The sequence below is a fragment of the Camelus dromedarius genome, chromosome 26 (genome assembly GCF_036321535.1).
Source record: "Camelus dromedarius isolate mCamDro1 chromosome 26, mCamDro1.pat, whole genome shotgun sequence".
Taxonomy (NCBI): domain Eukaryota; kingdom Metazoa; phylum Chordata; class Mammalia; order Artiodactyla; family Camelidae; genus Camelus; species Camelus dromedarius.
The window spans coordinates 94,009-116,100 of NC_087461.1; the positions used below are offsets into that span (position 1 = coordinate 94,009).

The 22,092-nt window shown below is 40.4% G+C and overlaps 1 protein-coding gene across 15 annotated transcripts in view; it reads left to right on the plus strand.

Moving 5' to 3' along the window:
* ZMYND11 (zinc finger MYND-type containing 11) overlaps positions 1-22,092 on the plus strand; it is an 86,292-nt gene that overhangs the window by 48,029 nt on the left and 16,171 nt on the right. For 10 of the 15 annotated variants that reach the window (XM_064479258.1, XM_031444861.2, XM_064479259.1 and 7 more), the window contains exons 4-5: positions 6,718-6,879; positions 21,639-21,716. In XM_064479258.1, coding sequence (XP_064335328.1) covers positions 6,718-6,879; positions 21,639-21,716 — 240 coding nt within the window. The remainder of the gene's footprint in view (positions 1-6,717; positions 6,880-21,638; positions 21,717-22,092) is intronic. The other 5 variants (XM_031444863.2, XM_031444864.2, XM_064479264.1 and 2 more) reach the window with 1 other exon arrangement.

Below are 22,092 nucleotides of genomic sequence, written 5' to 3' on the forward strand. Positions count from 1 at the left end.
TCCACGATTGTGATGAGGAGGAAGAGGGAGCAGGCAAGTGTGTCGTTTCTTTAGGCCACTCAACCATCATTGAGCAAAGTCTGTTGTGTCATGTTTTTATTCCACCTCACTACCTTTTTTTCCAATGCTTATTTTTAAAAATTGATACAATTGAAAAACATGCATATCTTCACCAATATTATTTTTATTAAATCCAGCAATCATGTAATAAAAGCCTAACTCTGACACTATTTCAGGATCTGAGTATACATGCTCTGTCTATGAGGAAGCCTGTGTGAGTCAGAGACTACTAGGCTTTACTTTCTACTAGGACTGGAATGATTTTTAGATGTTTTGAGATGCTGATCTCAGCTACCTTTTGTAGCTCCAGTGAAGTGATAGCTCATTTGGAGAAAGTATGATAACAGTTCGGCAGTAGATGAGAATCTTCATGGTGACATTTTAAATATGTCCCTTTAAGATAGTAGCATGAAAAATATAACTATTAAAAATAAAGCATCTCTCAATTTTAAGTGGCTAGCTTAAATATTAGTAAACAAGTGAAAGTACATGTACAAAAACTTTTTAACATGACAGGCTTGCTGAACCTGGGCACCATTTCTGTAAGTTTCCGTGGTAATCTTACACTTTAAGATTTGTGTCATTGATACTCACTCATATGATCCAAATAAATCTTTTACAGATCACTTTTAAAGCTTTTGAAATTATATTGGCAAAAGGCACAGAGTGAACCTTTTGTGTTATATCAAGGACTGTTTCTTTTGATTTTATAGAGAAAGACTACACGTTTGCATAGATTGCTTCATCTGCTTGCTCAAAACTCATGTGCATGGATACATTCAATCCATATTTGATCACAGAATTTCATGTCCTCTATTCTAACAACTTGAGCAATATATTTCTTGGGCAGAATTTTACAATTGCTCAGCTGAGTTAAGTTTGGTATTTAGTAGCTCCCTTTGCAATAAATACCAGTTAATTTCTTAAGAGTTAAACTTTTAACTCATTAAAGATAGGAAGGTCTTAAAAAGGTATTTAATGTAATACAGGCACACCTCATTTTACTGTGATTTATTGAGCGTTTTTACAAATCGAAGTTTTATGGCAACCCTGTGTTGTCAGATGATGGTTAGCATTTTCTTTTTGCAATAAATTAAGGTCTGTACCTTTTTTTAGACAATGCTATTGCACACTTAATAGATGACAGTGTAGTTTACACAACTTTTATAGGCACTAAGAAACCAAAAAAATCCCTGTGACTCCCTTTATTGCACTAACTGCTTTACTGTGGTGGTCTGGAACTGCACCTGCAGTGTTTCTGAGGTGTGCCTGTGCAGTAGGGCGGGGAACCCTGAGTTGTGGATCATGCAGATAAAACTTATCAAATATGTGTTTTGATACTGAGGCAGTTGATACTGTTTGTTTGGTGACTTTCAACTTGATTCACAGTCCCTGACAGAAAGCTACAACTTCCCTATTGTTTGACAGATACTTTTTATCTGACATTAAATAAATAATTTGGTCACTAGTGTAGAGGATGACTTAAAAGTGTAAAAAAGTGATGTTTGATATGAAATTACATCTCTCTTTTTTGACCTACCAGAGCTGGACTCAGGGTCTTATTTCTTCTTGCACAGTTCTTGACAGCTCAGAAATTAAGTACCAGCTTAGGAAACATTCCAGTTAGCATCATGCTACCAGTCTTGCCGCTTATGGTTCCAGAGCAGCTGCAAACGTGACCTCAGGTCTTGGCTGGGAGATCTGGCTTCAATTTCAGTACCTTTTACATAATCCAGTTTGTCCTGCTGATAAGAAGGACCTCATACTAGTTTTTAAGGAGACCTAAGTGAAAAGGTCAAATTCTTTTTTTCTTTTTTTTTTTTTTACTTTTTCTCACTTATTCAAGGTTGATACCTTTTAAGAAGCATTAATTAATGAAAGTACAAATTTTGTGGTTTCTTAAAGATATTTACATGTTTTGGGGATGAATGGATTTAGCCTTAATCTACAGAGGGGCAAAGATAGGCAATTTTCCCCCTCTCCCGATTCAGAAGGACCAGTCTAAAAGAAACTATGGTTAATATACCTCTTGAAACTTAGCTAAGCTCACATCTTTTGTGTAAGAGGTGGTACGGGATTTATGTCTTATCTTCAGAAATCACACCTTTAAACAGTCATGGCAAGTGGTGCTCCCTTGCTTTGTTCTTGAAAAAGTATTGAGAGGCCTGCTGAATTCAAATCCCTTGGCTCTCCTAGCCCACTTCATGTATGTAGCTTAGTGAAGGAAGAATATTTTTTAAGTTTGACTCTTTTCATTTTTCTTGTTACAGTTGTCAAATTCATCAGTTATATGTTTTAAATACCCTAAATGCAAACCTTTATGCCCCTTGAATTCCACTGATTTTTTTAAAAAATGTGTAATACATTTTACTATATTTATGTTAATTATGTGCAGAACTACACATTTCTTCCAAAAGTCCATTACCTGTCTCAGATACAAAAATACAAAACAGTTCTTTTCTTTACTAAGTACAGTATTCAGTAGTACCTAAATTATTGGTGACTGTTAATTAGGAACCAATTATACTATGGTTCTATGTGCAAAACAGACTGTAATGTAGTTAAACTTAGAAGTTATTCTCGCTTTGGTGAAGATTTTCCATTTTATTTAATACAGTATTTTGGGTAATGCTATCCTGTTATATTCTTAACAGCTTGTGTGTGTGTGTTTGTGTATGTGAGAGTTCTTTTCATTTTTCGCCCCCTTCCAAATCTTATTTCACTAAGCAGTGTTTTAGTATTTTAATTTTAAAATAATATTTAAAATTACTGAAAATATTTAATCATCAAATTCTTACCTCAATGATTAACTGAATTTATTAACAGAATTAGACTAAACCTAGAGTTGTAGAGAATTAATTTTACATTGTGTCTATGTTAAAAGACCACATCAAACACATATTTGATAATGTAAGCTTTATCTGCACACCATGTAGAAATAGGGAATTAACTTAAAAGTTGGAGTCTTTTGACTGATGAGGGTGGATAGTTTTGGAGGCCCTATTCAGGCACAGTTTTTCCACTGAGCCCTCTTGCTTCAGTGTTATCTCTAAACCAAGTTAACAGCTTTTCTTGCTCCATCTGGCTTACAGAAATGTTGGGAGAGCAGATGTCATAACGAACTTAAAGTCCTGAAGACATCTGCACGTGCACAATCACAAGGATCACATCATTTTGTGACATGTCAGTTCCTGATTGTGCACTGTAGCAAACAGACCATCTAAATGGCACCAGCTACCAGGTACCAAGCGTAGAAACTCGTTTGGTCCTTAACAAAAACCCTGTGAACCAGGCACTGTTATTTTGTTCACTTTACAGATAGAAAATGATACACAGAGAAACTAAGTGTTCTGCCCCAGATCACATAGCCCGTGAGCGCAGGAGCTCAGGTTTGAGCCAGTCTGGCTCCAGAATCTTAACAAAATGCTATAAATAGTGACAGAGACGTGAATATGCAGGCTGCTTCTTGATGGTAGAATGTTTTCTAATAGGTTCTGAGGAAGCCTGCATAACCTTCACACCATAGTCACATTCATCACTCCCAGTTTATAAGAAAAATCCAGCTTGAACCAGTTTCAGATCAGTGAGACGCACATTCATGGTCTTGTGCAAATTTATAATGACATTGAATTTGTTAGTAACATGTTTTTCTAACATCTTTGTAGGTTTCATGGCACATGAATTCCTAGAGAGAGATTTTCTCTGTGTCCATTTGTAGCTTTCGTGTTAGTTTCTGAAGTTTCCTGTTAAACCAGTGATGACTCTTGAGTTTGCATGCTACTGTCTTTTCATTAATGATTAGAACATTCATAGATTATCAGTTGATATCACCTGCTAAATAACGTGTCGTATAGCAAGTAATAAACAGTTTGGCCATGTACAAAATCCCTTTAGCTCTGTGTATTGCCTGATACTGAGAAAAGTTACAGTAGAGAGATCAAGATTATTTTGTTTTTATTTTGAAAGGCCTACAGTATGCAGCCTTTCTCCAGGACAGCAACCCTAAACAAGGTGAACTAATTTTGCACTATGTCATTTTTACTTTAATTCTGCTTTTTTTTTTTTTTTTTTTGTACTACATTTCTATCTTTCTTTAGGCTAGCTTAGTTAACTCTTGCTAGAATTGTTCATTAAAACCATACTATCTTTACATTGCTTCTAGTTTGGGATTTTGTGCTAGTAGGTTTGCTTTTTAAAAACTTTTCTCCTATTGAAGTGGCATTTCACATATCATGATGTTGTTCAGGCTGCAGGTAGAGTAGTTGCTGACCTCTGGTGAAATCCAGTGAAAATACAAGTGTAGCTTTTTGGTGCACATTAGTCAAAAGCACTATATGAATAGTGAATTCTGTTTACTAAAAGACAGTCTGTAGGCAACTCTGCCTATAATAAACATGTTTGTATCATTTATACCTCAGAAAAATGTTTCCTGGATTCAGAATGTAGTAACTTTTGAACTTGACTTCTGTGTGTTTTGTGTATTCTAAACAGCTTTTGCAAAGATTGAAAGAATGAACAGCACATATGCTCCCAGCCAGTACTTTCTTTTATATCAGATGACCGTTAGTTGTATGCCATTATATAAACATACAGTCAAATACTTCTCTACTTTTACTTCATTTGAATGACACTTTCATTTCTATAAGTTTCATGAAAACCTAGGTCTAGCATTAAACACCCATTGAAGAAAGATCCGTTTCCATCCTCCTTTCATAGGTGGATGGGAGAAGATGGTATGGGGAGGCTGGAGCTGTGCACCACAGTTGCCCTCTCTTGCTTCCTTTTCTTAGTTAACCTAATAATTACCATTTTGAGAATCACAGGAAGATGAATTAATGTAAAAAAAAAATCAAATGATGCAGAATGGCAGTTTCTTTTGTTAATAATGAGTAACATATAAGCCACCAAAAGCCTTAAAGATGTTTCTGAACAGCTGTGAGGAAAATATTCAAAAATATTTTGTTTTAAACTTGGAAAGAGCTCTGTTAATTAAAAATATAACAAAATGTCTCTTCTGAAAGCTAATTTATCAATGATTTTTGATAGAAACATTGAAATAGCTAAAATACAGTTTACTTCTGAGCTGTGCGCAGTGGTGCATCAGTCATTATCATTTCAGCACAGCCAGGCACCACACGCTCACTGTGTCCCTGTGGCACTGCCATGTCACACTTGGGGGTAGGTTTTTTTCTACCATGTGCAGAGAGGGTTGTATGCCAAATCAGTATCTTAATGAATGTTTAAGCAGTCTGACTGAAATTACTTCTCCACAGTAAGTTAGAGAGTTTGTACATGTGCAGCAGACAATGAAAAATGGTTGTGCTTTTTTATTATTTGGTTGGTAAAGACCAGCAGTTTCTTACTAAAAAGCAAACCAATAAGTTTACAGTTTTGCAGAACTTACTAATGTACTCTAGCCATGACTCTGAATATGGATTGGAAGATGTGAATTTCAGAACATTAGTAACTGTCTTCCCTTTTGAAGGAGAGGATAGTACCCTCTCATGTGGTCTAGCAGTAACACATTTTAACTGTAGGTGCCACGGAGTCAGTGCTTCTTAGACAAGTGCTGTGTTAAAACCCGTTTACTGGGGGCGTCACTGACGTAAGAAGGAATGAAAAAGCTGCTTGCCCTCGGAAGCAGAGTGTAGACAGTGGTTTGTAAAAAGAAAAATGATGGCAGAGCCCACATTTGGAATTTCAGGATCCCATTGGAAGTGGCCTTGGTTACACTAAATCTGGGTTTAACCCTTGTTCACATAGCTACCACATCAACAGAAGAAGACTGAGAATTATCCGTCACTCTTAACATAGGTATTTTTTGATAAAAGCTAAGAGTGATATTTAGAAGAATGAATTTTAAATTAAGAGAACTTTCACTGTCTTCCTGATTATGTTTAAACGGCTGTACAAAAAAGAATGAACAAAAAAGAAAATGTTGAGGAACACCTGTATACCTGCAGTTATGTTCTTTTATTTCCAGGAATAGTTCCAATAAGAAAATAAGCCTGCTTCCTTTTTTGTTTCTCTATGGTGATGTCCTTTGGAGAATGTGATTAAAGCTTTAGTTTCACATTTTCAATTTATTTTTCCAAATTCAACAGACCCTGAAAATTTGACAGCCTATCAGAACATGGACATTCTGATTAATGGTTATTTTCAATAAGGCATCCAAACCATGGATGAGAAGATAAGAATAGTGAGCATCACCACTTATCGCTCCTCTCTGCTCCCAAAGTGTGCTAAGTACCTAATGATACCTTTTAAAAATCAGAACAAAACAGAGGTTTGTTTATTTGAAATACTAAGTTATAGATGTTGCTTTGGGGTGTTCCATTTACTGAAGACATTATTCCATAGATTGTGTAAACACTGAAAGATAATGTCAGAACTGGGAGTGGCTTTGGACTTACTTCATTTTGGACTGGTTTTGTTATCAGATCATCTCAAGATATTTCTGAATATTAATATGTTTAGGAGAGAATTAAAAATTTAAAGAAGCAAATTTCTAGGTATTTTTCCCTCTTATTTTAATACAGTAAATGTCTAAAATTGTTTATAATGCCTAACCTCTGATGGACTTTAGTTTCAATTTTGTTCTTAGTCATTGCAGATATTGACAAACTGTCATACGAAATTATTTTGTATTTTTTGTAGGACTGGGAAACAGAAAATCATGACTGGTATTGTTTTGAATGCCATTTGCCTGGAGAGGTGTTGATATGTGACCTGTGTTTTCGTGTGTATCATTCCAAGTGTTTGTCTGATGAGTACAGGCTTAGAGACAGCAGTAGTCACTGGCAGTGCCCAGTTTGCAGGGTGAGTACCTACGAGCTTTAACGTGCTGGTCAGAGGGTTGGAATTCGTTTCTAATAGCTGCGCACAGATATCCCAGGTGGTCTTGCCAGGTTAATGGATGAAGCCCTGGAGGGTGGGGGTTATCTACTGAAATGGTGGTAAATGGACATAGAACACTCATAAACGGATGTCACAGAACCCATATCATGTTCAGGTATGGATTTTAGAAAGTTTTAATCATGTGAAAATATATTCTCTTCTCTTACTTTACAATTCCCTCTGGATTGTGTGACTTCTTGAATGGATAGCCTTTGGGAATCAAGAACCACTCTCCCGTACCAAGGTCTGTTCAGTCAGTCTCTCTCCTGCTCAGAAAACACAGGTAGCAGAAGGCGCCTTGTTGGAGACATTGTGTATTTACTTCCCATTTTATATCCATGTAATGTTCCCCTATTTTTTGTCTTATGATGGGTTTAGTTTCTTTCTTTTATTTGGAGGGTGGAGGGATGGAACAGTGGCGTATGAAGACTTCAAATTATTTAAAGTGAAGTGAAATAGTCTGGTGGGTAAAATAGGTACTTCCCACAGGGGTTGTCATTTGTGTATTTCCCCTCTGAAAAGTTTACCTGGCTGTGGTTGTTGGTTGCAGATGCGGGGTTTGTATGTGTGTGTGAGTGATGTGTGTTGCCTAAATTCTACATTACATATGGCATTGATGGTGATTATTGGTAAGCAATTATTTGATTGCAACTGTTGTTCTGTACTTAAAATTGTTAAGATACTTACTTGGAAGCATGCAGTTTGCCTAGATTACTCATGTGTCCTGTTTGTGAATATGTTTCGTAATACTTGAATAACTTAAATATTCATTTAGTCTTCCAAGAAATTTTTTGTCTTCATGATTATCCCCTCTTTGATATCAGCCAAAAATTTCCAGGCTCCTTTGCCAATATGATGAGCAAAATACAGGGTCCATTCTAGTCTCCCCTTGGGGACTGTGGCTTTGTGTTACCTGAGGACACTACTGTCCATCTCCTGTACACACAAAGAAGACAGTGGGATAGCATGGGAGGAATGTGTGGTGATGACTTAAAATTACATGCTACATAAGTAGTAATAAATCCTTACATCTGCATAGATCCTTATCAAGCCTTAAGGTATAGACCCGCTCTTTGAGATCTGCCAGAATTTATGATGGCTACAAGAAATCTGTGTAATTGGTTGTGTGGGAACTGCGTTAATACTCATATTTTACTCTCATGGATTTGGGTTTTAAAATTCAATATTTATCTCCTGTTGTTTTCGGTAACAATTTATACTAGAGGAAGTGCAGAATTAATGAGATCTAAAGAACTAAAACATTAAGGTAGTGAAAATATGAAAGAGGTGTGGTCACTGATCAAATAATAGGGACTCAGGGACTTAGGAAATAAAATTCTCAGCACACCCACTTGTGTCTTTACAGCCATAGCTTTTTAATATCTAATATTTAGTTCATATTTTCATAGTAAAACATTTAAACAAAAACATGGGATTTTTGAGGATGGATTAGACTTTATGGCAGCTGTTTTATATTCCTTTTATTAAGTATGGAAATTGAATGATTATATCTTTGAAGAAAATGTGAATACTTTCTCCATCAGTATTCACTATCAAGTTGTCAGTGTCCATTTTCTAGACATGTTTACTCTTTACTGATAGGATGAAATTTTAAAAATTTTGGTGGGTTGCTAGCTCACGCAGAAACGTGGTGGCCAAAGCAGAGTGTAGCTGATTCCACCCTGCCTTTCTTTTCTCCCCTTTGGTTTTGGTTTTGTCTCTGTCAGCCTACATGCTCTCACACTGTGGTGTGATTGTGCTTCTGAAAGGGTGCTGTGACCCACACATTCGTGTCCTAGCCTGTGAGCTTCTCTCTCGTCAGAGTCAAAGAGCCTCTGTCTGTCTGGGTTGGGGATGGTGAGTTTTGCCTTGAGCTTTAAAACTTCCCAAAGAAATAGTTATTTCTGTGTTAGATCTGTCCCATTTTTTAAATTGTTACATTCAAGAAAAAGATAAGTACTAACAATTTCTTTCCTGTGAGAACGGGCAATGATAACCTTGAATTCTAACAGAATTTTATGTATCTTTTTTGGTTGGTTTTTGGTTGATTTTTTTTTTAAACAATGTGTCAAAACTTCAAGTAAAGCTTTTTTATTATGAGTGACGAACTAGATTTAAATATTCTTGTACTAAGAAGACTGAGTTTATACACTGAAACTTAAGAATTATGGTTCCAAATCAGCATAATGATCTCTAGTTTTCTCTTTAACTAGTGTTTGGAAAGATGTATGTATATGTATTAATTAGATATGCTAATGAGGAATTTTAAAGATAAGATGCCAGAGCCACATTTTAATACAGGTAAAAATAGTGGATGGAAGTCAGTCACTACTATCTAAAATTGAAGATTAAAACATTTCTAATGTTTTATAGTGATAAGAAGACTATTTTGATTTTACATGACCTCTGTCGCTTACAGCACTGAGGCGGTGTCTCTCACCCAGCTGTCAGCCCTGTTACTAAATTTACTTCAACTCAAGCAACTTTATCTCATGTATCTGACTAATTCCAAAATATTTTAAGAGGGCAGTGATGGGAATTTTCCCCAATTTAAAATAATGCAATCAACTTTCATAGTAAGTCTCAAGAATCTCAGAACCCTGAGGACATTTCTTTGGAATGTCTGCCTTTCCAAACAATAATTAAACTATTACTTTACAGATACAATAGATTGTTAATGAAAAGTAGCCTTTGAATATCAGGTTAGTATTTTGCTTCGAAAAAAATGTTCAAGTAATATCCTGTTTCCCACTCTTGTTACTGAGATCTCTTATTAATTTTTTTAAAAAAAGGGAATTTTAAATTACTTCTTAAAGTAAAAACTTCAAATAATTTAGAGGAAGATAAAGCAAAAAAAACAAACAAACAAACCAAAAAAAACAAAAAAGAGAGAGAGAGAAAAAAATCCCAGAAATTCTGTCACATGGCAGGTGAATGTTTTCACAGACCTCTCCTATGTGCACACACTCGCCAGTTCATTTGTATCCATCTGTGTAACTCGATGGAGCAATGGCTACGTAAATGACTGGTTGCAGCCAGTTTGCTTCCACTCAGCAGCGTCCCAGACATCTCTTTTCTACATGTCACACTGTGAAAGGGCTCCCCTGATGTACATTTACGTTGTTTCCCTGTTCCGTCTGACCAACAACATTGCACTGAAACTCACCTGCTGGATGGGACACTCACGTAGCCATGTCCAGAGCGGTGCCGCACTTTCCACCTGGAAGAGCAGTCTTCTCATTATAATTAACTTCTGTATGAAACTGAAGCTTATATTTTGTTGTATTTATATATATTTGAATTTTATATTCCTGAAATAGCCATGAATTTTCCAGGGAAAAAAAAGAAAACCATAACTTTTAAGTGATGACTGCTTCAAGGATTTTATTTGCTAAAAGGATCTACCTTTAAAATAAAATGTAGTCAATTATATTTTTTAAAAAGAAAGAAAATTAATTTTCACACATCTACATAATTCTGATCACCTTCATAGGATAAATTCATTGAAGTGGAATTCTTAAATTTAAATAATAAGCACATTTCAACTTGTGATAAAAGTTACCGAGTTGTCCTTCAGAAGATTATACTGATTTATACCAACATTGAAAGTATTTTCCAATTTTTTTGTTACCAGTATGATAGGCTACAAATGGATGTCTCTTCCTGATGTTCCTTCATTTTCATTTATATAGTTGACGGGTTACACAGTCATTTTATCCTTTGATGCTGTGGTTACAGAAGGCAGGCCTGTGTGTGTGCACAAGAGCATATGCGAGTGTGTGTGCCTGTGAGCACGCGAGTGTGCGTGCATGTCTGTGTGAGAACTGCACGTGTGCATGCGTGTCTGCACTGTGCGCATGTGTGCGTGTGCACGCATGTGTGTGTGTGCATGCACTGCACACTTGCTGGCCTCCACCCTTGCTGGTGAGCATCATGGTACTATTTAAATGATACGTACTTGGGTTTTTAATACATGGGCAAGGTGATCTGTTACAAAAACCCCCAGGATCATCCCGAGGCTGGCACCATGTTGCCTTTTAGATCATGCTGTCTGATAGGTCTTTCTGTGGAGATGGGAGTGTTCTCTCTGTGCTGTCCAGTAGGCCAGCCAGGGGCCACTGGGCATCTGGCTTGGCAATCCAGGAGCTGGGTTTCAGCCTGGCACATGTGGCTTATGGCTACTTACTGTGTATAAGACAGTGCAGTGTTATAACTGCACATCTAAATGCCTGTACTACTCCAAGAGAAGCACGTTTGGTATCAGATGTCAACCTCATAGGTGGCCTGGCATTTGTTCTCCCCCTCAAGCCACAGCTATGACTTGGAAGAATTCTAAAGGCAGGGTGTAAATCAGGTCGCCGCTGCTGCCTTCCTGTTCCTCGTGTGCACGGCTGATTGTATAGCACGCGCTACACCGCAGCTGTGTGAGCCCCAGTGAGATGCGGTGCGATGTGCAGACCGCAGGTTACTGGCTTTAGTATCCAGCAGTGCTGTGTTTGCTCCTGAAAATCAAAAGATTAAATGCAGGGAGAAGAAACTGTACAGGAAAGCAAAATAGTGGGCACTTTCCAGCTTAACAATTCTGAGACAACAGTATTTTGAAAGTGGGCCCCTATTTCCTCCACTCTTTTAGTATGTTCGTGCTCCTTACATAAGTGAATTTCGTTTTCATAACTTTGAGGAATTTTAGACTCATGTTATTGCTCCTTTTAAATTCAGATAAATGGAAATTTTATATTTGGACTCCTGTGTGTCATTAGGGAGCAGAAGCTGGGCTCTGAACTGTGCACACATAGAAAGTACTAGGATGGGAAGATGCACTGACCTCCTTGCCTCCGTTGCCGGACGTGGGTTCCAGTGAAATCCACTCAAAGATTTTTTTTTTAAGTTGGGGTGTCTTTTTTTTAAATTACTGAGGTATAGTTGATATACAGTATTATGTAAGTTTCAGGTGTAAAACATAGTGATTCACAGTTTTTAAAGATTATGTTCCATTTAGTCACTATAAAATATTGGCTTTCTTCCCTGTGTTGTACTGTGTATCCTGTAGCTTATTTATTATACATTGTAGTTTGCACCTCTTACTTCCCTGCCCCTGTCTTAGCTTTTTATGGTTGTCTTGTAATAATATGGAAATGTTATATTACTATTCATATTCTTTAAGTCATAAAAGAGAAAGTACCATTCTAGGTATTGGACAGGGGATATATTATTCCAGTATGTCTTTAAAAGCTATAAAATATTCATCTGCCCACAGATGTTTCAGATGGCATTTTTCTGTTTAAGGATCCCAAATTTAAAATTTTATGTTATATAAATTATATGGTAAATCAACTTGACCCACTAATAAAATACAGAAACACAAGAAAATGAAGATACGAAAATGAAGAAGAGTTTATATGGGAGAATTTTATGTATTTAAGAACACTGGTTCTACGTCTAATCTGAAAAGCTCTCCCAAGTTTGAAGCTCCTGATTCTCTGATCCCTGATTATTAGGCATCTAAGGAGAACGGGGGAAGAGAGCCGCACTCATAGGAATTACTCCTAAAGTCTCCCTTCTGTTGAAAGTTCTCTTTATAATGTTTAGAATGATGTTATCTATTTTACAGGAAATTTAATAGATACACAGAAAGAAGTCTATAGAAAGCATTAAAAGTTAACTGCATTGGATGTCGAGCCCCAGGTACTATGTTTTTTTTCACGTGGGGTACAGTATACTCATTAGGCAGCTCTGAAAACGAAGGAATTTAACTGGTTAACTAAACTAAACCAAGACTAAGTTGCTTTTAGGAGGTCACCATGGGTACATACTGACTTGTCAACGTTAACCTAGTTCTGGGTAAGTTAGAATTGAGTCATTTGCATTGTTACATGATGAAAGGTGTGTTTTGAAACTGGAGGTGAAAATTTACTTCTAAATCCATTTTTCTTTCCTTAAGTATGTAGGCAGTACATTTTTAAATTTCAAAATTAGGGAGAAGTCTCATTTACTGTTCAGAATGAAATGGGACAAAATGCTAAATGAAAATATTTTTAACATGTATTCTGTGTTACAGGTCTACTGTGAAACTATTGCTTTCTGATTAGTCTTCCTTTTTTGGTGTGGTAAATTTAGTAATATTTTCATTCTGAAAGTTAAGTACATTTACCTTCAAGATTCACATTAACAAATCGGGAGTGAAGATTTGATTTTTAAATAAGCTAGAAGGAGAAGCATTTTTTTTTTTAATGTAGACAATCATAGTATTGAAAACTTCAAATGAACATTCATGAAATGTTTTTTTACAGTTTTTAAAGACAACTGGATCATATCGTTTTTATACTCACAAAAGTAGAAAGTTAATTTTTTAAAAATATCTTTGTCTGAACCAAGTACTTCATAAAGCAGATTTGCTATTCATTTCAGGCTTTACTAGAGGAAAAGTAATGGGAAGATCGATAAAGAATTGTTTAAATTGGATCTAAGCTATAAAACTGTAAAATCTCATATATTATTATCTCATCTCTTCATAAAACTGCCTCAATCCAAGCAAGCAAGACAAAAATCCATGTACTTTCCACATTGCCTTTCCATGATGAGTTTAACAAGTTATGGTCAGAAAGGCTTATACATGAGTATGACATGTTTTGGGTGTATTTTGTCCTCACGATGCATCTTTTTATGGCTTATTTAGAATCTTAATTGAACTCTATCTTTTATTTTCAACTCTAAGAGGTTAAAGAGGTAATAGTTGGGCTGGTTCCTATATCAAGATGGTTACACCTTAATATAAACATACAGAAATCTTACTGGTATTTCCAATATTGATGAACTGAAAATCCGTACAGAGTGCACACGGTTTCCTTTTGCCTCCACAGATGCACAGGGTGGGAGGGGAGAGACTGGGGCGGGTGGGCAGATGGTGTTCTCATCGGCGGTTGTCGGCTTCGTTAGGCAGAGAACATGTGATGCTCGTTCCATGACCCAACACACCTACGTTATTTTCAGAAAAGAATGGAAAGTCTTACTCCATTGAAGAATCCATCCCTGCTCTGCCTGTAGAATCTTGTTTTTCTTTAAAGACTAGTGTTGGCAGAAGAGGGAAGGAGCAAGTCCATACAACCTGTGTCACACGGACTTTTTCTGAGTGCCCCTTTCATATTCTTGGGTCCCTGTAACAGGCCGCAAAAGAGCTTCAGGTCACCCCCAAAACTACAATGAATCTTGATGATAGACGTCCTGACGCATCAGGGCGAACGTAACACCCTCTTCCTGTAGCTGCATTTTAGCAGTTTCTTTGTGACTGTGTCGATGTAGTGCTTACAGGAGTAGATAAAGAAACGCTACGTGTTTTCACGTTACCAGTCAGTTGTGTGGCCTGTAGAATTAATCTGAGACTATACTTTAATACTTTATAAATCACCGTAGACTGGCTGATAGAAAGCTGATTATGTCATCAGAGCCTCCCGACCTCGGAGAGCAAAGAGTTGACCTTGTAAAGATTAGTAAATACAGACACAGCTGAAGTGGCTATTCAGCGCTGTTTTGTAAAATTGTGAACGAGTCTGGAAACCTGTACGTTAGTGACAACGCAGGACCAGCGTCTCAGGTAGGGAGTGCACGAGGGTGGAGTCATGTTTGCAGCACACTCCAGAAACCTGCCTCGAGACATTCTTTGTGATTTAAATTATCCTCCAAGTTCAGCTTTTACCCGTGAGTAAGAAGGCATGTTCATGACAGTTTAAGGGAGGTTTTAAAAGTTGCTCTAAGTTAAAAAAAAAAAAAAAAACATTGCCAGAAACCACAGTGTGAATGGCTGTTGCTGGGCTGGCCGTGGGACATTCAGGCTGGAGCTGGAGGTGTCGTGTGCTCCAGTGTGACGCGCCCCCAACGCAGAGCGAGTTGTCCACCCTCAGCGCTGACCACCCGTGTGCCACTCTGCTCTTCCCTGGTGGAGAAGAGTTAACTTCAGTGTGTTGGTACTGGTGGTGGACAGGCCTGAACTTAGGTATATTTTTAGAAAACTGCCTAAGAAGAAATTGTCACTACTGGGCTGCTGGGGTCCCTGTGGTGCAGAGGAGAAATGGCAGGGCTTGCAGCCACGCCCAGCCAACCAGCTCTGCTGCTAAAGCCTCGGATGTTGGGTTTCTTATAAAAATTTCTTTGATTCCTTTGTATGTCATCGTTACAAGTCGTAGAGAACTCTGTAGAGCCCCTGACTTCCGTGACAACACAGGCAGTTTATGTGCAGCTAAAATTGATTGTGATTCTTTTCTGTGGTTACAGACAGACATGGAGGAGGGCTTGGAGCTTCCTGATTCCCCAGACAGTGTAGGTAGCTTACATGGAGATTTGTGTTTCTGCAGTGAGCACCTGATGCCATCAGTACCAGAGGCACCCAAGCACATCCTGGGGCTGAGGCTCAGGAGTCTGCTTTCCCGCAAGTGCCCCAGAGCACTGTGAGCCCAGTGGTGCTCCGGTGAGCCTCTGGCTGTGAGAGGCCAGCAGCCATGCTTCTGCGTCATCTGGCTTGAAGTGGGGCACACACCAGAAGTAAACAGAATGGTTTATGGTGGCCTGGACGTGCTAACGTGGCTTAGATGTGAATAAATGTTTCGCGTTTCAGAAGGGTCTCGTATTGGTGGAATGTGTTTTCTAACAGGCAGTTAAGTTGGTTAGTGATGACTGCCATCAGTTCAGTTCCGACAGTATTTACTAAGCATTTGCTGTGTGGTAGATGCCGTACGGGCCCCAGAAGGACACAGGACTCGCCATCGTGGGCCCTGCTCTCAGAGCGTACAGTCCAGGGGTTGGCAAACTGTGACCCACAGACCGAGTCAAGCCCACCATGTATTTTTGTACTGCTCAGGAGCTGAGACTTGGTTTTATACTCTTTAAGTGGTTGAAGAAAAATCAAAAGAGGAAGAGTATTTTTGTGGTGTAAAAATTGCAAGAAATTTACAGTGTCAGTATCCGCCAGTTTTACTGGAGCACAGCTGCTCAGGGAAGAGTTACGTCACTCACAGTGCGCTCGCGCCACAGTAGCAGAGCTGAGTAGTTGAGACAGTCACTGACCAGTTGTCCTCAGAGCCTAAGGTAATCACCATCCAGCTTTCACAGAAGTTTGCCCACCTCTGGTCAGGCCCGCTGTGGGAAGAACATTCTGGGTACTGGGAGTCCCAAGACAGGACGAGGCCCTTGTTCATAACAGACTTGGAGGCTCGGCTCTGGTGAGGTGAGCAGCATGGGTTTCCTTCATCTGAGGAGAAGACACCTGGATTTCTGATTTCATGTGTCTTTCTTTCTTTTGAGTACTCGCTGTACTGAAGTAGTACTTCCACAAGTAAATTCTTCGCTAAAATAGGTTTCTACAACGGAAGAGCAAGGCCGCTGGGCACACTGAGAGCTCCAGGCTGTTCAGCCCTGAACGTCCCTTCGAGTGATGGTGCTCGAGCGTCGTCGCCAGTGCTCAGCTGTGGAGAAGCCTCCTCGCGCCCCGGGCTTGCTCCTGCCTTCTTTCGCCAAAGCCACTGCGAGGCCCTGCGTGCGGCCGAGTTTGTTCAGCCACGTTTTGTCTGTGGTGTCCACCTAGACCCGTCTGATTTGCTGTAATCCAGCAGCTGTTGTTACTGGCTTCAGAATCCCTTACTCAAGAAGATATTCGAGACTTTCTGTTGTTTTTCTCTTGAAGGGAAGCAGCCTCTCAGTTCTCTGCAGTGTCCCTAAGAGCATCTCATGTCAGCGGACGTCTTGCCCACCCTCGCAACAAGGCTTCAGCCGTGTGATTGTTGTTGTCTAAAAATGGCCGCAACAACTTTGTGGCGTAGGCGTGTCCTAGGGAGTGTCTCTCTTTATTCTTTGTAGATACTGACCAGATTCACTGCTGTGTGCTGCCAGACGACATGAGCAGTGACCAGAACTGACTCTGGACCCTGAGCTATGTGTGCACTGTTACAGAAGGGCCTTCACTGCGGAGTCCTGAGTGCAGGTGGAGGCCAGGTACAGCTCTTCAAAGCCTGAGAGAGAATTGATCTGAAATAATCCACAGATTTTATACAGCATTATCTTCGGTTTTTCTGACCTTGTTTGCAAGAGCTGTCTGCTTAGTTACGTTACAGACAACATGGTTTACCTTAGAAGCCACCCTAATTTCTAATCATTATAGTGGCTTTTTCTCAAGCCGTCTAAATGTCCTGGTTTACCTAGCAGACACGAACTCCGCTGTGAACGTCAGGTAGGGCAGGTCACACAACACGTCGCCTGAGAAGTCCCCAGAAGTCAGGGTGCAGCCCTGGACAGAGCTGTGTGCTCTTTTGTGAAATACCAGATCTCTAAATTATAACTGGGAAGTGTCAGAAGGCAAGCCCACAGGTGTGGCAGACGTGAAAGTGTCTTACAGCAGATGCTCTGTCCCTGCAGATCGTTGGAGGAGATGGTGCATCTGCTCAGGGTTTTCTCCTTTGTTTGCTCCCCTTCCGTGAGCAGGCACCTCAGCCTGCACGTGGCGGGCGGGCTCCCCAGCCGCCAGCACACACCGGGGGGTCCAGGCAGCCGCTGTCCTACCAGCCCGCGTGTCCCTGTGCAGCTCTTGTTGGGCATTTCCAGTCGATCCCAGATTTGTCACCAGAAAAGATGTATTGGGAAACAAGTTTAAAAAAAAACTAACATAAAGGCTTTCAACAAAATAATCCTCCTTGGCCGTGAGACTTCTTTTGGTGACTCCTGTAGCACCAACATCATTGAGGTTTTCAGTGTATTAGCTGAGAAGAACCAACAAATAGTCACGACTTAGGATAGGCGCCTTTCTGTTTGAGCTGTGGAGGGAGGGACTGACAGAGCCCGTGTCGCTGCAGGGGAGTTCTGCAGCTGTGCCTCTGGACTCTGCTCGCCCGGCGGAGGTTAGCTGGGCCACGGCATGGGCTTGTGTAAGGGAACAGCCCGCGGTGGTTCTCATCAGGACCGCCCGCGAGGAACGCCTGGGGTGCTTGGACTGCCAGGGCCCAGCCCCCTCCGTGAACCAGTGTCGGCGCCATCTCTCCGCAGCACTGGACTGTGCTGGCTCTCCTCTGAGGGAGAGTCTGCATTGCAGCGATTTGCACAGGGCTTTGCGTGTGCCACGTGAGGGAGGGACGGACGCACACAGCTGTGCACCCAGGCCCCCCGACGCCTCCCCCAGCTGGGCATCGCTCTCATCTGTTCCCATCAGATACGGTGCACCTGTCTGGGAACTTCATGTAAATGGACACGGGTGCTTTTTAAAGGCTTTCCTCGGTGGTTCTGGTGCACACCCAGAGTGGGTCAGCCCTGGAGTAGGATGTCTAAACCTGAGTGGCACTTTATTAAGCGGGTAGAAGACTTTCTGGGGTAGTAACATTTTGCCGGAGTTGGAGCTGTGAAGGGTGGAGGGTGGGTCACATCCGTTTGGCCCCAGAAGTCATCCATCCGCTTTGTTTCCTTTTCCTTTTGCTGAAATAGTCATTTTTTCCCAAGCTCGTATCACCACTTCCGATTGCACATTGAAGAGGGGGAACACTCTAGCACCTTACTCTAAGCAAATTTAAGCATGATACAAAATCTAATTTTCATCCTCTTTTTTTTTTATCATTTAGTGTAAAATTAAGGCCCTGGGCCTGACCTCTGTGCATTTAGAGTTTTCCCAAAAAGAAAGAAATGTTGTTGCACATGGTTATGCTTAGTTAGCAATTCACCTAAAAATGTTTAAACAGATGAAACCAAAGTCAGAGTGTTGTGAGAGCCTGCAGTAACCACGCATTTCGGGGATTTTCTGTGGAAAGGAAGTGGGAACTGAAAATAGACCTTCTTTATTTAAACTGGGGAATTGTGTGAACAATGTAATACAGAGGTGCCTAAATTTAAGCCAAGTAACATAGGGTTTTCCCTACTGTTTCGAAGAAAGCATGATCTAGTTAGGGTGTGTTAGCTCTACAGGCATACCTCGGAGATGTTGCAGGTTTGGTTCTAGACCGTGACAAAGCAAGTATCACAATCAAACAAGTCACAGAAGTGTGTTGGTTTCCCAGTGCATATAAAAGTTGTATTTACAGTGTACTGTGGTCTATTAAGTGTGCAGTAGCATTATGTCTAAAAAATGTATATACCTTAATTAAAAAATATTTTATCACTAAAAAATGCTAATTAACCATCACCTGAGCCTTCAACGAGGCATAGTCCTTTCCAAGTAGTAACATCAAAGATTGCTGATGACAGATCTCCCTAACAAATACAATAATAATGAAAAAGTCAAAAACAGTGTGAGAGTTAACCAGATGTGACGTTTAGACACAAAAGTGAGCAGATGCTGTTGGAAAAAGGGCACCGACAGACTTGCTCGACGCAGGGTTGCCACAAACCTTTAATTTGTAAAAACAAAACAAAACAGAAACACAGTGTCTGCAAAATGCAATAAAACCAGGTATGCCTGTACAGATACTCTGATTCTAGCACTGCATGAATTTCAACCAGATAGAAACACTGGATTGCTTTATTTTCTACGGCTCTAAATCCAAACGGGGTTGGAATTCCAGTAACCGTGAAGTGCTTCATAGGTTGGTGTTGAGAGCACAGAAGGGAGAGAAACATGCTCCTGTGCGTGTGTGGAGGCAGAGCAGCGCGCAGCAGAGCCCCTGTCTCCACTGTTGCCTCTCAGCACTAGCGGAGTGTCTCACTGCCCCCGTCGAGCTTGAGGTCCTTATTCAGTGGGAGGCCCAGAGAGGAAACTGCCGCCGCCGCCCCCCCCCCCCCCCCCCCCCCCGTGTAGCTGGCCGGACGTGGAGTGAGCGCGGCAGTGACGCGTCAGCCCTGCTGCTGCTGCTGGTGGTTCCCCTGAACAGTGCGTCGCCCCACAGGTAGTGCTGCAAGGCTGCTGGCCCGATGTGGGTTGCTGTCATGCCTGAATTTGCATGCATGTACGATTTAATGATCAGATCGATACGTGGGATATCAGTCTTAATGGCACACCCGAAATACTTCAAAGTTGGCACGACAGAGCACGTAGCTGGAAGCATTTGTTTTCATTCTCTTTTTTTTAAGGGAACGTAGGTTTCCCAAGAGCTGAGAAGAAAGCAGCCTTCTTGGTCCTCCTACCCTTTCTTTTCCATGTACTCAACAGATCACCAGGCTCTTCATTTAGCACAGGAAGCGGTGCACGGAACGATGCCCTCACTAGAACGTCCATGCGGGAGCATTTGCACGAAAGCGTTAGCAGTTGATTGTGCTTCAGAGCCACTGAGAGTGTTGTCCTCTGTTTTACTCTGACATACGGGGAGCAGGCAGCTAACAGTTCTCACAAGTCTGTGTGCCTGGGACTCACTGGGGATTTTGTTAAAAATGAGAATTTACAGCTACATCAAATTCCCTTTCCCCAAAGATTAGAAACCTGGGGTCCAGGAAATATGATTGCATTTTAAACTCCACGTCTGCACCATCAGTACTTCGTCTTGCCGTGTGTCACAACCACCTGAGGAATTAACAGATAAATGAATGAACAGACAGATGCAGAACACAGGACGACCTTCCCTTAGAAATTCCAAACGCCCCCCACCCCTGCATTTTACAAGGGTCAGCCAGTGTCCTGGGGTACGGCCAGGGTTGAGAAAGGCTGCTTCTGTTGTAAGTGTGCACAGGTCCTGGGATCCAGCTGGGTGAGAAGAGCACAGACCGTGCCCTGCCAGCAGAGTCCAGGTGTGGAGGGAGGGCGAGGGCTAGGGCGAGACTGAGTCCTCAGCTCAGGTATTTTACTGTTGTGTATGTATAATTAGTTTGCTTAAGCCATCGCTAGGATTTCTCAGTTATGTAAGAAATGTTTGCTCCTCCCTCCAGCTGTACTTAGCATACTGAGTTGACTTCCTGTGTATACAGTTCTTTTGGGAGTAAGAAGTAATACCACGGGGTAGAGAATCATAATCTAGTGGCCTAAGAAAGTTAAAGCACCCACTAAATAGTGGCCCAAACGTCCCCACTCGGCTGCAGGGTCCAGTGTCTGCTCGGGTCCAGGCTCTGCTCTGGAGCACTGGTCCTTGTCACCTAGCTGTCTAGAAATGACACAGAAGGAAGAATCCTGTCCCTTTTTCTTCATGCGAAGTTAAATTTTCTGAGAGGTAAATTGATGAGCCTCCAATTAGCTTTTAGGCCAGACCAATGGAAATTGAAATTGTCACTGAACAGATCTGTAACACTTTAAAACAGATACGTAGGTGTGTGCAGCTGAGAGAACATCACTCCTTAAGTGACACAGACTTTTAATAACCTTTTTAACAAAGAATAAAGTTATGTTGACGTTCCCACTCAATAGTGAATGCTCCCTATGGGATTTCAGCCATTGATTATTTTTATAAAATAAGTGATTCTACTTTATAGTGTTACTGTACCATCATTATTTTGTTATTGTCATTATTTTCATGTGAAAATTGGTTGAAGTTTCAAACACCAATAAAAGAAAAAATGTGTACTTCTCTAAGGTATTAGGCACAACGTAATATTTTCCAGTTCCTACCTTGTTGCATTCAGTGCTATTTTTGCGATGTAAATTTCAGAGATTTCTCTGTATCAAATATGTTAGAAATAGTGCATCCTTTAAAAAAATCTTTGCATACTATGATCTGTTTTATATATAAGTCTTTTATGTGGCAATAGACTTATACATGACCAGATTTTAAATCGGCCTTCTCTGTTTCTAACAGAGCATCAAGAAGAAACACACAAACAAGCAGGAGATGAGCACATACCTGCGGTTCATCGTCTCCCGCATGAAGGAGAGGGTGAGTCCTGGGGGCGGCTGCCAGAGTCTCACCAAGTGGATTTCACTCGGTTTATTCTTTCAGAGTTAATGACTGACAGGGGACAGGCATGTGTTGTGCAGCATGAAGGGTGGAGGCCACTGCTGTCACACTTCTTTTGTGCAGTAAATACTTCCGTAAAACACTTCGAGATTTTTTTGTCTTTGTTTTTGACACAGGCATTTCTTAAGCTGCATGAGATAAGCAGCGTTTACATTTTTTTAAGTTCCAGTCATCAGAATGAACATTGTCATTGATAATGTGTTTAAAGTGAAATTGAATTTAACAAAATAACTGTTCTATCAAAACCGCAATGCCACGTTAAACTAGTGTAGTGCATGTGCATTTTTTCATTAAG